At 36.8% G+C, this 16,819-nt stretch overlaps 1 protein-coding gene across 2 annotated transcripts in view; it reads right to left on the bottom strand.

Annotated features, from left to right (window-relative positions):
- Positions 1 to 16,819, bottom strand: part of UXS1 (UDP-glucuronate decarboxylase 1) — a 54,686-nt gene that overhangs the window by 19,305 nt on the left and 18,562 nt on the right. For both annotated transcript variants that reach the window (XM_054654489.2, XM_077173373.1), the window contains exons 5-6: positions 15,370 to 15,430; positions 10,434 to 10,614 (exon numbers count right to left, since the gene is read on the bottom strand). In XM_054654489.2, coding sequence (XP_054510464.1) covers positions 10,434 to 10,614; positions 15,370 to 15,430 — 242 coding nt within the window. The remainder of the gene's footprint in view (positions 1 to 10,433; positions 10,615 to 15,369; positions 15,431 to 16,819) is intronic.

Genomic DNA, 16,819 nt, shown 5'->3' with positions numbered 1-16,819 from the left:
AAGTATTCCTTTATGCACTTCCTAGCACTGGAACCCAGCACTTCCTGTATTGCTACCTACAGATGATATGTACACAAACCTGTTGTAACTCTAAGAAAAACTTAATTTTTAATAAAACAACACCTAGAGCATAATGTAATATATTGACATTGTTGACATGGATATATATGTCTGTGTTGGTGTTCACACTTTTCCACTTATAAAAAATTTAGCTGAGAAGTTCCAAAATGTTTAGAAGCTGCAAAAGTATTTGTAACATTCTGTTATCCTCAAGTTTTTAAGCAGCTACAAACTTCAGCTTTGTATTATTTATATATTAGATATACATAGCAAGATACAAGCATGCAACTTCTGTCTTTTTTTCCTCTGCTACTTTTGTCACATATATGCAATGCAACTTTGGATAATACAGTATTTTAGCTTTAATTAAAAAACAAACACACAAATCAAAACCCAATACAGAGATTTTGACACACTCCTCCACTCCCTGTTATGAAATACAATTAACCAAAGAACTAGTTGAAATTCATTGTCTGAGTTGATTGAAGGTTGGAGGTATTAGAAACAAAAGACTGTTGGAAACAAATTTGTTAAATTACAATAAAAACAAAACAATGAAAACTGGATTCAGTGTCATAGGCAGTATCTGATATTCAAAAGCTCAACCTGCAAGCCTTTCATAACATGACTGTTGTAAATTTGTTAATGTCTTTCTGTCTTCTATGTATCTTGAATCACAGCAAGCCAGAACTATCTTAAAAAAACCACCCCTGGATAAGCAACTGCAAAAGTAAAAATTAAACATAAACTCAAATGAGATGTTTAAGGAAGAACAAATCCCCTACACCAAGGACATTCAAGAAAAGCAATCAAAAGGTGAAGTAATAATTAGAATGGCCTGATAAAAGAAAGGGAAAATGATTCCTTTGTGTTTTAAAAGAAAAGTTAGGGTTTTGGGTTTTTTTAAGAAGACTTGACATTGAAACCAGAAAGAAGCTGGAAAAGTCAAGGCTAGTTGCTCTTCTGACAGAAGAAAATACTGCCTGGCACAAGGCTGCCTTGCCCTAGAACAGAACACTACTGGTCAAACAAACTTTTTCCTTCTATTTCCTTAGGTGTTTTATTATTAAAAAGCGATAGAAAATCATAGCATTAAAAATAATCTGTACTGTGACCACATGTTGATTTCTCATAGCCTTCTGTTGGGGGCTTTAACTTTCACAGTATCTGTGACATTATGAACTTTTTCCTCTAATAAATTACTTTTCCTACTTAAAACAGGTTAGAAGCACCCTTGACTATCAAAAACAAAAACCAAAAACAAAACACCAAACCCAAAAAGAAAACCAAAAAAGTTTTCCTTTGTCTCTATTTAAGTACAACCATACTTACTTAAACAGCACAAGCTGTATACAAGCTACATCTAGTAGGGAAAAAATAAAAAAATCAGAAATGGTTTGAATTGGAAGAGACCTTAAAGATCACCTCAATCCCACCACACATTCCACTAGACAAGGCTGATCAAAGCCCCATGCAGCTTGGACTTGAACACTTTCAAGTGTTCATCAGGCATCCACAGCTTCTCTGGACAACCTGTTCTGCTGCCTCACCACCCTCACAGGAGTGATTCTGTTTGCTGTCTCTAATCTAAACCTTCTTACAGTTTAAAGCCATCTCCCCTTATCCTATCACTATATGAAAAAATAAAATATCAACTATGAAGTTATCACCTGCTTTTAACTAGCTGAAAACACTGAAATATTAGAGGAATGTGCCTTCTGTTCAAGACTTCCTTCCCATTCTCAAATGTCACCTGACAAAGCAAGTATGCAAACCTTTGCTTTTTGACCTCTAATATAGTTAAAAAAAGCAGATTAGTAGGGCAAGAGCATAAATAAGTGGCTTGAATTATGCATGTGAAAGTCACCCCTTATTTTTCAACAGGCTATTGAGCAATGAAAAAATGAAAAGTAGGTAAGTAAGTATCTCCTTCACAGTAAAACATCACATTCTTTTCAAGATAAGCACATCTTCTGGTAATAACACTTTAAAAATACCAGCAATATTGGCATGGTAAAATATTCAACCTACTTTATTTCTGAATCCCTAATGAAGTGTGCTTGTATATAAATCAAGTTTTTCTAGATTAAGTGTTCTATTGTCTACTGGGCAAGCTCAGCTCCTGATTTTTATGTAACACAGCTTGGATAAGCACACACTGGTTCATCTGGAGGAAGCATTTCAAAGTTCACCACATACTGCAGCCCTGCATTATCACTGCAACACAAGAAATCCTGCAAAATAATTTTATTCACTGATTAAACTCACAATGTCAAGTGACCAAAATAAGGAGAAATTATTTCAAGCCATAGCTCACCCCAGAGAACAATTAACTATCAACATAACGTAAGATGAGCTCCTAAGGCAAACTTAATGACTGTAACTACAAGTTTTACTGTCTTGAGAGAGAAATGATATTTGACAGTATGCTCATGCAGATGCCACAAAATATATCTGCTTTTATGTTGCCATTCTCTCTTTGGTCTACAGCTGTTTATCTCTACAGAGCAGGGATGAATTGCTGCCTAGAAGATGTCAAAACAGCCCAGAAAGCTAAAGAGAGACAGCTTTGGCAGATGTGCAATGTTGAATATTTATTCTCACATAAAAAGGTGCAGAGAAGTAAAATTTCATGTAGCAGGTTCTCTGCTATTTGTTGTTGAATGATCAGGAAATAGTACATCCAACCACTATCAACTCTGGTGCAGCATCAAGAGTTTGTCACTCAGGGCACCTGTAATAGCAATACAAACAGCATCCAAAGATGACCTGATGCAGTGAGAGCTGGCAGAACAAAGTTCCCAGCTCAGCCTCAATTCCAAGCCCTGCCTGCATTGCTAACCCAAATGAAACTTGTAGGAGTTACTTCTGTAACATGAAGCTAGTTAATTGTTCTGCATGATGAAGTGTGACATGGAATAACTACTCCTTACTTTGGTCACTGTGACACTGTAAACTTAAGCAGTGAATAAAGCTGGAATCAATTTTTGTGCTGGGGAAAAGATGGAAAAATGTAGCATGGGGTAAATTTTAACTGGATTACTGAACTTCAACACAATTCCTACAGATGAGTTCTGAACATGAATAAAATACATAACTGCCTCAGGTTTTGCTTTAAGTATCTTCTTCCCACAGGATGTTACTGTCATAAAACCAAAGACAAGGGGTAGACTGGAAGCGGGGTAAGGAATGCTCTACAAAGATGCTGACTGATGCTTGCAAGCAGCAAGCACAACTCGAACACCATGGTGCAGAAAAATTAACAAAGTAATTGCTGAAGTCACCTACAGCCAACTCAAAGCTGAAGTCTGACCTGAGTTTTATGCTGGTTTTTTTCTACCTATTTCTTCACAACCCTTTCTACATTAGTTTTGACAAGCTCTGGTGGAATTTTTGGAAAGAGGAAAAACTTCAAAAACAATTTGGTCTGTTAGTAATTTACTGCCCAATCCTAACCTGTCAAAGCAGAAATGAACTCCTTCCTGCCTCCCTCTCCTTTCACTTAATTTAATTTTGTGGGTTTTTTTGATTTTGTTTTTTAAATACTCCTAATTTTTGACCCATTGCAGCCCAAATAGAAGTGGTTCCTTTAATGGCATGTGGCAATTCATATACAGAAGGTCAAAAATTACAATTCCTTTTGCTCCACAAGGATACAGCTAGGCTTGTGATCATCCAAGTGGTCACGTAACTGTTAGCTAGAAAGAAATGCATGTAAAATACAAAACCCCCAAAACTCCTTATATTATTCAAGTTTATTTACTTATTTTTAAACATTAAACTAAGTGTGAAAAACAGTGCAAAATAAAGATGGAAAGCAAGACAGCAAGCAAGAAAGCACTCTCCTTCTTTTAGTCCTTCATTCTTCTTTGGTTTCCCAGCTAGCAATTGTTTTAAATGAAACAAAGAAGGAGCTGGGGGAAAAAAAACAAGTTTTTTTTTTTGTCAGAGGTACAGTTTTGCCCATCTCATTTACCTCAATGTACTTTTCCCCCATGCATAAAGGCAAAAATCGATCCCTGCATGGAAAAGGTTCAGCAAGAGCAGAACTGGCACAGACATGGAAGACGGGGAAATTGCCAAGTGTCAGATGGCCATCTTCTAGATCAGGACAGGCAACCAGGCAGCTACAGGACCTCTGCCTCTTGCCTGGGAAGGAATCTTTCATATATCAAGCCTCAGACCATTGAAAATATAACCATTTTTCCAAAACATTTGGAGAATGCTGGACATTTCAGTAGGGCGAAAAGTTTCTACCACAAACTTTTCAAATTTGATCCCATCAATCTGACAATGCTGAAATAAGAACAATTGTTTCTTATTCCACCTTCCCTCTATTAACTGTCAGGTCTGAAAAATACCTGCTTTTTTTTTTCTGTTTCAGAATTTCAGCAGGCCAGCTAGACAAAGCCATCCACCCAGCTTGGCTGACAACCTTGTGCATTGTAGCACAAAGTTAAGTTATTTAAGACAGCAGGAAACTTATCTCTGTTCCAGCCAGAGCTGTGGAAAGCCCTCCAAGCTACAGCTTTTCAAAGGATTAACTGTTTTGTGCCTGGGACAGTATCTACTGAAGGACAGAAAGCAATACATCTAGTTATTGACCTCCACAACTCTTTCTTGTTACATGAGGTAAAGAAGATTTACAACATTTAATACAAAGCCTTGAGCTGGCTTTGCAATAAAGTCATGGCGCAATTATTCAAAAACAACCATGTGAACAGTTGTGCAAAGTGTTATGTTAAGGACCACAACAGAGTAACAAATGATAACAATAAAATTCTGCAACTTCTATGTGTAGCTCACATGGGAAACTAGAGCTTTGTTAACTGTGAATACAGCAGCAAATAGTTTAGCAAGCACAGGATCATAGACTACTGATAAAGAAAAATTAAACAAATTTGTTATGTTACAATTTTATTGGAAAAAAGGGCCAAAAAATCAAATTATAGCACAGACACAGAAGCTGGCATAAACATTCAAGTCAGGTACACAAGGTACACTGTGGCAAATATAGAACTCTGTGTTCAACCTAAGGTTAAAGTAACATATTGCAAGATAAACAGCAACAAATGTTTGCCAATTATGCCCTTCTCAACGTGAAAAGCTAAAAAAATCCCTGATATTTAGCATACATGGAATCTGCAATACCTAAATTTGGACACAAACATTCAATCCTGTGTTTTCCTTAATGCTAAACAAGAATGATCAGTAAAACCACTTGTCCAAGGGTGACTAGGACAAAATACTCCATAAAACTCCAAAATACTGCCATAAAACTACTTTCCTTCATATCATCTTCATTTTCTAGCCCTAATACTGCATATGTTCTCCATGCTTCCTAAGTGAATGGTAAGGGAGAAATCTACCACCTTTCCTATGACAGGAAATGACCTACATCTTCAATTTCTGCCTTCCACATTGTCATGGTCCAGAAAGGACTAAACGGGTCACTAACTCCTCTAAGCACCTGCATCCATCACTGTATTTGCTAGTCAGGAAGCACTGAGCAGAAGAGCTTTGATCAGAAGCATACAAATAGGTTTCTCAGCTTGAATGTATGGACTTTTCTTGGAAAAAAAACCAGCTGTGCTGATTTCATTACTGGAGGTCAGGCCAGAGAAGCTGACACAATGAAGCGAGACATTTCTATTGCCCAGAACTAAAAAGGACAAATACTAGTTCATTTACCTGATGCTAAAGATGTTGTCTGTAATGTCAGGCAAACTGGAATTACTTCATAAAGATTTACCATACTGCTCATACTGGAGCAGTTTTGGACAGCCTCACACCAGACCAAGATCAAGGCACCACTGCACTTGGCTCTGGACAAACAAAATAAAGTAGCATTTGTTACCCTCTGCCTTGCCATAGACTTTCCTGACCAAACAATTTAAAACCAGCAAGCTGAACATATTAAGCACAGAGAACAGAGACTAGGAAGGGAAAAATCTGGGAAGTATGGAAGCCAAAGAAAAACAAAAAAAAAGTGCCATGAATTAAAGATATCCTTTGTGTTTGTATTTGTATGTGTTTTAAATTACCTGAGAGAGGACCTGAAGACTGAACAATTCTGGGATACTGTAGAGCACTGTTGAGTAAAATGCTATCCTGACATCTGGAAGGTTACTCACAAGAAGGCTATAGCTATTCTTTTGACCAATTTTGTGAGACTGTTGGTCTTAGCCTTAAAAATCAACTCTCAGCCCTACAAGCCAGCAAAGTCCTTAAAAATAAAGGGTTTTTTTAGTCCCAGTCAGGCAAATTATTTATTAAAACTCTATAAATACTGTTTATAGAATTTGTCTATAAATACTTTACTTACCTATGTACATGTAACTAGCAACTACAACACCTCCTGCAAACTCTGAAAGACAATATCCTTGCCACTATGTGTATCAGGTGTTAACATCATGTGTGCTAACACCCTGTCTCTCAACTTGCAAAATGTGTTTTTATCATATCATTTTAAAATGTTTTCAGTGAGAGTCAGAACTACCTTTGTGTTCACAACAGTCACTGAAATTAGAGCCAACACTTAAGAAATGTTTTTCCAGAAACTGGACTGCTGGCATGAAGAATTAAAACAGAACAACAAACCAAGAGCAAAACCAGACAGTTTTATTTAACTGAAAATCAGTAAATCTCAGAACATAAGCCATAAAACAGTTGATCATTACCTACCACTGACACTTCACTTCTCTCATTTCATATTATATTACTTAGGTAGTGCACATGCACTTATTTTAAATAAAAGTTTTTGAGCATCAGAATGGACCAACTCTTCACTGCTCTGCCCAAAGAGTTTGGGCAGCAGTTTCAGCTGCCATAGACTGCAATTTTAGAAGTATCATACAGTACTTTTCAAAACATACTGTGCACCTTTGATTAGGGGAGGGAAATCAGTTCAACTGACTCAACTGTTTCCACTGTTGACTGTAAATCTGTGGCATTTTCAAGCCTGTTTTCATTTCAAATTTGTGAAAGGTGTAGTAAAACTAAACCAAAACAACACTACCAAGCAACCAAAAAGAAACACAAGGCCAAATTGTTTTCCTGTGAACCGTGCAGCAGTTCAGCTGAGGACATCTTTCAGATACAGCAGATAGCTGGGTTTAAAGGAAATGTGCACCTATCACTTTACAGAGGATTGTTTTAAGGCTTCCAAAAGTTGCTGAGGAAGCAGGAAGAAGAAACATCAGTGGGAGAAGGATATGGGCTATGTATAACTGTCTGATGTTTTTTTCAGATTCATTCAACTGCTGTGTGTACCCTAGGGTAGCTGAAAACCAGACATCAAGACTGAGAATTGAGAGGCATTTTTTCCTGCTTAGGGGTCCAGTTTGTGGAATGATCATGTGCCTTCTTATGACATCACCTTGAAAGTGTCATGATTTTTCATGTGTGTGGTTTTGGGGATTTTTTGGGGTATATGGGCTGTGTATTTCTGGTTGGTTTTTTGGGGGTTCTTTTTTGTTTGTTTTCTTGTGGTTTTGTTTGGGTTATTTTTGCTTTTTAAAAAACATATATTTAAGTATAACAATATTTCACAATAGAAATAGAGACTTGGGTATCTTGAAGTGAAATAAAAACAAACCCTTACTTTTTACTACAAACACAGAGTCAACTCAAATGCAAAGGTAAGTATAAACAAAACAGCACTAATGCTTATGTTACTATGGAAACCAAGTACATCAATAATAACATACCTTTATTTAATACAGAATTTCCCTTGACATTTTCTAATGCAGTTTATGCATTACCCTAAATTGGGATGCATCACAGTAACACCAGATAAAGAATTAATTCTCATTTGTTTTCCAATTAACATCTGTGTGTCCTTACAATATGGTTTGTAGGAACACGAGCCACAGTGCTCTCAAGCGACTACCTTGGGGCACTTGTAACCTTAATGAATGTAGAGAATGAGACAGAAAATAAGTAAAGGTGTATTTCTATTTTTTTTCCTGATACTACAAAAAAGAGTGTTAAGAGAGTCTTTTCTTTCCAGACTAGTCTTCAGAAAAAAAAACTCTGTCTTCCTGTACCAAAAAAGTGCCCATTTAATAGTGTATTAAAGCTGTATGTGAGGGGTCAGGCTGAAATGAAAATATCTTAAAAAACACAGAACTGAACTATAATAGGAAAAAAGGGTTAATATAGTTATTTCCAACTTTTTTTTAACTATTTTTTATCTTTCAAGATTCCTGAACTACTTTCATTCCACTAAAGAATTCAAAACCCTTTTTCTTCTGCTTGGAAAAAACAAAGTGAAAACTTGTGCATCTCCCACTGACATTTCCAAATGCTAAAGCAAATAAAATCCTAGTAGAGGAGAAAGACATTCAGCACTAGAGAATACTACAGTTGTCACAAGGCTAAAAAATAAAATGTGTGTTTATGTGATTTATTATTGTCTCTGGCCAACCCAGATGAAGCTGCAAGAATGCTGAGTCCCACTTGGTGTCATGGTTCAAAGATAATGACGCAGCCAAGGCAGATTGTGCGTAGGCACCACTGTGAAGCTGAAAGCTACCCATCTTGAGACTAAATTCACTTTTCCATATCCAAAGAGAAAGCACTGCTCTTTCTAGACCAAAAATGAGGTCTCTTTCAGAAATAAAGCACTGATTTTCCTCTCTGGAACTGAGCTGTCAAACAACCTTATATAACCTGGTTTAAACAGGACAGCAAATACAGAGAAATTCTTTAGACACAAACCTACTTTTTATCATGACTGCACAGTCATTCCAACTTCTATTTACAAGTAAAAAGGAGAAAACTGGGAGTAAGAAAAGATGCATCTGATGTATATGCCAACTTGCTGATCTGTTAAAAAACTGTCTCCCCACTGCCTCATTGGACTATAAACTCTGCAATGAAATGAAATTTTACCATGTTCTTAGTGTACGAAAGTTAATTTTATTTTAACACTTAGCCATGCCAGCCTCAATTTACACTGTTGGAAGATGAAAAGACATTCAATAAACTACCCACTGAATAACATGTAATAATTAGCTGTCAGGACTAAATAGGGAATTGTTGTCTTAATTACATAGGCCATAGGAAAAGGTAGCTGAAGGATCTCAGAATTCCCATTCATTAGTTAGCTGGGTAACAATATAGCAATGATGATAATTCTCTAAGAAAGTCTCAAATGTAATCAGTCAGAAAGAAGGAAAAGAATGGAAAAGATTAGAAAAGCTGACAAATTGATCTGGCTGAGGTATGAGCTACCAGCACCTGGAGTCAGTTAATAAGATTCTTGTTCCATTATCCTGTCAGTGGAAGCAGAAGTTTGAAACAACTTCTAAATAACAGGCAGCATCTGAAGCAGCACATTGTTGGAACAGAGCAGGAGCATGTGTTTTTGCAGGACTGTTTCAGTAGTGTTGCCAGGAATTCATCACAACCAATAATACAAGAGATGCAATTACTAGAGATACTTCCTGTGAAATTCCATCCACTAGAATTCAGCAGGAATTAAAAAAACCCAAACCACCGAGTCATTTTTTTTTTCTTAAAATGAACAAGTACATTGCTACAGAGTTTTAAAAGGATGGAGCACACCCACCAGAACTGCAGTGTAATTTGAGCAATGCTTTCACTGACTCATTATATGGTTAGATACTCCCATAGAAGTCTATAAATGCATGTCTCTCTCCAATACAACCATGTTAATGGTGCCTTGAAATCTGACTATTTAATAGTTTGAGGTTTATGATAGTTCAGATGTTGAGCTACTACTTTAAAGCAGAACACACTTTTGTTTGTTTGCTTCTTCCTTTAGAATTGGTGTATTTTTTTTCTGTTGAAAACTAGGGAAATTCAGTGCTGCTGTTTTCCAACTCTTCAGGTTGTAGAATGCCTGCACCTAAAAGCAGGAGCAATGTTTTCTACAGAAGACACTGAAGGCAACTAAGGAAAGTTAATTTCCTCTCAACTGACCATACACAGTTGCAGGATGCATGTCTAGTGTAGCTGCAGCCCTCAAATACACTTCAGTTCATGAAATATCTGGACCACATATTCTGTGTATGTAAGCCTGTGCAGGCACATAGTAAAGTGGGACAATGGATGGGACAGACAGACTGACCCACTGTCATCTTGCCTTCTCACAAAATCAGACATATCAGGATGTTTTTAAGGTCTCTTTCCTCCTGTCCAGTCAGAAAAGAAGAACTGATTTCCGACAAAAGTGCTCTGAACCTCTTCATACTGCTCAGAGAAAACAGGCTAATAATAAACAAAGCATACAGATACTAGATAGATCAACCCAGAACTCAGCACATAAATTTCATTTCTTTACAGATGCACGCACTTAGAAGGGAAAGGCACAAAAAAGTGCAAATACCAAAGCAGAGACTACCTACCTTCAATGTACAGGGGCTCAACGACATCATGATTTATCAGTTCGAAGTTCTCATGACCAATCCAGTGCTCCACATTTCTTTTCCTGCCCGTAAAGAAGTTGTCCACAACTGTAACCTCATGGCCATCCATCATTAGTTTGTCAGTAAGATGAGAACCCACAAACCCTGCTCCTCCAGTTATCTGCGTTAGGACAGTTGGTATAAATTTCTTTTTCTTTTTACAGAAACACTAGACAAAGTCTACAAACATGAAGACAGAACAGTAGGTTTCAGATCTTTGCTTACTCCAGGGGAAACAACTCCATTTCCATGTATATTTTTTTTCTCCAAGATTTACAGATTTTAAAATTTTGAGAGACATACTTGACATGTTTCATCACTCTCAGGCTAGAAGGTCAGCTATCTATTCACATCAACAAAATCTCTTTTTCAGATTACATTATTTTCCTTTTTTTCCTTCAAATTGGATTGTGCTCTTTTTTGTGACAGCAAAGTCTAAAAAGATGCAGAAAGGTATTAGGAGAAATTTCTGCAAATCCCATTTCTCAGAGGAAAAAAAAAGGTATGACAGAATGGCAGGCCATTTTCACATCAGATTTATCAGACATGTCAAATCCAGCTTCTGTCTGGCTTACATGGAAGACATGCTGGGTGTTCTAAGTAAGTACTGTAAGTTTTCACCCAGAAAGGAGAAAGGGAATTCTCTGAAGACCTTTCATTTGAAATATCTCCTAAAACCAAAATAATAATTCTTTCTGTGTCTTAATGCATCCATAGCTTACATCATCCTGGCCTGAGGAGGTCAGTCAGTTGGATTAGATGATCTTTGCAGGTCCCTTACAACTGAAAAAAAACTCTATACCATTAGCTCTGACATGCAGCATTTGCCTGTATTGAAACTCTGATGTTCTGCTGCAAAGAAACAAGCAAAAATAAAATATTTAAAACTCTGTACTCCTGTTTCATTGAAGAAACAAGCTCATTAATGTTTCCCTTTTTACACCACAGACTTCAACAGTAAACAAGCAAAAAAAAAATCACCTATTTAGTACTGAAGCAGTCAGCACAATAAGTAGAACTGCAAGTTGTGTGACACACCCAGACCCATCTACAGAAGCAATTATCTTCTCTGCATTTCATAAACTGTTTTCAAGAACCAAGACACGACAGATCACAACACTTGAAAAGTAGAATTGTAAAAGCCCTGTGTGGTATCAGCTATAAAAGATATCTGCATGGTCAAATTCACATCTTCAAAGTGATTCAGCTGTTGATGTCCATTCTTCAGCTGTAGTGACACTTAACTAAACAACGAAAGGACAAAATGGAATCAAGCAGGAATCTAATGAACGGATAGTGTACTGAAATGACAAAGTGCTGTGTGGAAAAGGATGAGATGCCTGAAGTTCTTTTACTTTGGGTTAGTCAAAGACTAAACATTTATCCTGTCCACTACCCTGCCATCCACTGTTTTAAAAAAGCAAGATTAGCAATTTTTTTTAAAACTAGGAAAAAAGCAAAGGAAAACCTCCAAAGATTGAAAAGGGAAAAAACCATACAGAAACTATATCTGTTTTCTTTTGCAAAAATTGCATGTCCACTTCTTGTATTCTCATCCTTCCTTTTCTTATTAAAAATTCAGGGACACCAATTGTGCCAAACCAATTGTAAATGGCAGTTAATGAAAGAATCATTTAGTTGGTCTATTTAGTATTCTTCTGAGTTTGTCAGGGCTTTCTTGTGGCAAGTTCAACATCTTATTCAGTTCCCTAACAAACCTGAAGGAGAAACAGGATTTAGGAGAAATTCCCTCTGGAATAAAAGAAACAATCTCAAGGCTCATGTTATGCTGCAAGAGAGAGGAGGGAAGAGCAGGTTTCTAGCAGAATGTTGAGAATGAGGACAGAAGACCAGCAACTGAGGGAGAACAGCCCTTTGCCATGTGTCACCACTTACAAGAGGGGAAAAAAACAAACCATGCACGGCAAACCTAATGCCATGAGTTTATCCTGACTAGCAAACAAGCTGCAGCCTTGCTGAATGTTCCAAGGGTTTTGGCTTTTCTGTGGTGAACAGGATAAGACTTTTCTGTAGAAGATCTGAACCTACTCCTTCAACTGAGGCCCAAGGAAATTTCCTGCTGCTACTTCTATTGCCAAGATACTAGAGAAGATAAACTCAATGCTTGCAACATATGTCTTTGGTGCAGTAAAAGGAAGTGTCTTCTTCCCAATATCCCTTAAAAAAAATAAAATCACAAAGCCAACCAAAAAAGGCAAAAAAGCATTAAAAGCACAGAAAAAAAGCACACACACAGTAAGAAGGAAAAAAGCCCAAAAAAGGTTAAAAAAAGCACAAACCAATTCTGTCTGGAAAGAAGTTTCCAATTACCTTAAACCTACAAGTAGTTTTTATGATGAAACTAAGTTGGCTTTATTAACATATCACTTCCATGGGTATTAGACAAAGAACTTAAGAAATGATTGAAAAAGGAGTTGAATTTCCCCTGGAAAAGTAAAAAAACTATGTAAATTATGGTTTTTATCATTACTTGACGCAACATTAAAAAAAAGAAAAGATAATTTATCACTGAAGTTCTTTGTATAACCTTCCTGTAATTACGGATACAAGCAGCGCTTCTAAATATTACTACCTGCAAATCACAATGACATATTAATCCACATAATCATAAGTTGTACATGAATCATATACGTATCAGAACTGGAGCACCAACACTTGGGTCTTAAAAAGGAATTCTTTATTAAGACAACATTAATGAAAATATTTAATTACTTAGTAAAGTATGTATGCTTGGTAACTTCATCACCTACTAAAAGGCACGAATATTACAGATAATTATCTTCACCACAGGCACTTACAGGTTTTCTATTTATTACACGTTTCTGCTGTCTGCAATCAGATTCAAAACATCTTATGCCCCATAAGGAAATTATATTAATTTTTTTTGTTTTCTGCTTTTATCACTTTACTACATTGAATTCAGAAAAAAAATACCCAATAGATTGAACCAATGGCAACACTATCTTCCACATAATAGAACTGTTTCTCTTGCATATGAAAGCCTGTGGCCTAGTCACTTCAGAGAAGTCAGGAAATAGATAAATCATGCACAACAAGGTGAAGATCTCTTTTCAATGAAAGTGTCAGGATATCTGGTCTCAGCTGAGATACCACCACAACCAGAAATCATCTCCAGAGAGATGCTGTTTAATAAAAACTAACTGCTAGAGCTGTTGTCTTGTCAGGACAGTGCTGTGGGGATCTCCAGGCTGGAGCTGGAGACTGCAGTCAGAATAAAAAAAAAGTTAAATTAAGAATGCATTCTAGGAAAAGATGTAGTATTAACAAAATACAAAGCAAAATATGTGATCTAGCAAAATTCATTGGGCTGGCTAGTTCTTGAGAATTTTGAAGTGTCATGCAACATTTTTATGGGAACTTCAGCTACTCAAAAGAATATGGGATTATTTCCCCTAGAAGTATGACAGCAACACTGTAACAGAAGGTAACTGCTCCCATGGGCAGGAGGCCTATGAATGCCCATCCCAGTAGGCACAAAACTAGTCAGAACAACCTGCCACTCCTTTTGGCCAGCTTTCTCTGTAGTTATTTAAACTCTACAAAATACACTGGGAACCAAAAAGCTATTCACCTCCAGGTCAGCTGAAGACTCTCCTATTCCAACTACTTGCCATCTCTGTTGAAGCTACAAATTTCAACAAAATATCCAGTATTTTTCAGTGGCAAAGCCTGGAAGTGAACATTAAGAGCTCCACAGCCTGTTAACAGCTTTCACTGACACTTTTGTTGGAAGTACATTCTCACTTACACAGAAAACATGACATTAAGGTTACTTTATACCCTTGCAAACACATGAAGTACACAATTTAGGAATTTTCAAAATTAAACCTCTCTCTATTTTCCTCAGTTTATTTTCTGTAGTCAACAGGGGCACTGGGAGTCTACAGGTCTCCCTTCGTCAGACTGTCATAAAAATGACAGAACACCATTGCAGAACTAAACTGATTTGGTAACACTTTGTGAAATTTTTCAATAGCAATGAAGATTATTGCCTAAATATGCAGTAAAATAATTTTCTCTGCATATTTTCAGCTTTTTTCTTCAAGATTTTGAAGTCAAAGCAAACAAAAGCACCAGCTCAGTTAGGCACGTTAGCAGGGTTTTGTTGTAGACTTTACTTTCATTACTACAGAAGCAGAAGTTCATACTCCATTTTACACATCTCAAGTAGCTATACTTTCTCTGCCTTCAAAACATGAGGACAATTCCCCCCCACTGAAGACACACAGAAACAAGGAAAAATCTAGGTCACAGAAAACATCAAAATTTTTGCAGACAAAGCTGGAAAGCTGATTTCCAGCACAATTCATTAGGTTTAAGAATGCCCTGGACAACTCCTTTTCCTGAGTTAGCCCGCCATCCTCTTCAACCCTCAACTGCTTATGATGCTTCAAAATAACAGAAACAACAGAGAAGATACAGAGAGATGAACATTCCCTGCAGAGCAACTTCTTTTCTAGCCTTATGACTACATTTTGCCCAATTTGGTCACACAAGGTTCCTGTTAAGATGTGCTTTAAAAGTTTCCCAGTCTCTGAAAGTTTAAGCCATCTGGGAGTGCACGTGAAGACTCTTTGGCAATGTGATCCTGAGAATTACAGGGAAGAGCAGTTTAGTTGCCAAGTCACACTTCAAAAGCAGAGTCCGCATGTATTGTTCTTATGCTGAGTTTGAGAACATCAACACAAACAAGTGAAGCAGTGTCCTAAAACCTGTGCCAGCCAAGGTAATTCCCTTCATCCCTTCTCATATCTTTAATCCTACAAAACAGATGACATTCCACAGAATTTTTTGGTATTTCCCCAAAACAATCTCTGAGTAAATACAAACTTACCAGGATTCTTTTACGATCCTTTTCTGATAAAAATTTCACTGGTGGGTATTTCTGGGTGAAACTATAGAACATTTCAAAACAAAGAAGAAAAACTAAGTAAGTTTCAGCCTGTTTTCTTTCACATACCTCTCTTTGATACATGAGAAACTACTCTGAAAACCTTCCACTCTTAAAGTTCTGCTAAGAGTATATTTAGTCCTTTATTCTAAAAAAGAATCTGGGTCAACACAAGACAATGCCTATGCATGCTGAAATATCAAAATTCATCTGCAAACAGTGCTTTAAAAATTTCTCCCTGATTTTATATAATGAATCACCTGACTTTTATCTTTTGAGAGCTGAACTAGGGTTTTAAAAGGCAAACAACCCTCTTAAAACTCTGGAACAAATTTTGTTGACTTACCACATTGACTTCAAACACTTCTCCTTGAAGTTTCAATGTGAAACTTACAACAAAGTTTTAATTTGCCTTAAATTTTTACAAAAATCAATATAAAGTGTACAATCAGAATGTTGAAAAAACACATTTTAAGATATTTCAACAATTTCTACAACAGAGTTTATTCAGCATGAAAACCAATCTTAATTTTCTTAGACATGCTAGACTGTCATTTACATGATAGTCTTGAAGGTAGTAATTTAATTTTTGCATCTTCTTTACAAGAACTTAATCAAACCAAAAACACCATATAATAAAATTATGTGACATATGAATCTTAAGTGCTCTCTCAAGCTCTTGATGCTTCAAACCTTAGAAGAACTTCTCTCCCTCCCTGGCATGCATTCTGCACAGAGCAACAAAGCCCTCTGAAAGAAGGTGTAAATTTTATTTATTTCAGAAATTAGCTTCATAGTCTTGGCAATTTAATAGCTCAGGTTTTCCTCTACTAAATATCAGCGTGACACTGCACATGCTGTGGTTACTCTTCTCCTCCAGTAAGTCCACAGGTGAGAGATAGCCTGGTGTAGCATGCAAGAGCCAAAAATGCCAAAAATTTTCTTGTCCTCATTTTCTTATCCTCACCAAAAGCTATTCACTGAACTGACCCTACAACTGTGATCTAGAAGCATGCCCTCCTCCTCTGCTTCTAACCTGCAGTACTGGCTCAACAGGAATTCTTCAGCACCGGAGCACAGATACTTCAGATCCAATTTTCATCACAGCATGAAAGCTGCTTTCAATTTCTCAGACAGGGGAAATATGGCAATGGAACCTTCCAATCTTAGCCACACAGGGAGACTGAGAAAGAAGCAACTTACACTTGCCTTACATCACTATACAGGTCACTAACAATTGCTTTGATTTATGCTGAAGAAATGAAAGACAGTGCACAAGCACAATGCAGATGTGGAATCCATATCCTTTCTGAGACAAAAAGGAAAATTCACACTTAACAAGAGATTTATGGAGTTCAAAATAAGTTTAAGTGCCAAATAACTAGATGCAAGG

The sequence above is a fragment of the Agelaius phoeniceus genome, chromosome 2 (genome assembly GCF_051311805.1).
Source record: "Agelaius phoeniceus isolate bAgePho1 chromosome 2, bAgePho1.hap1, whole genome shotgun sequence".
Classification (NCBI taxonomy): domain Eukaryota; kingdom Metazoa; phylum Chordata; class Aves; order Passeriformes; family Icteridae; genus Agelaius; species Agelaius phoeniceus.
The sequence above is the reverse complement of the archived record's forward strand: the minus strand, read 5'-3'. Positions and strand labels throughout refer to the sequence as shown.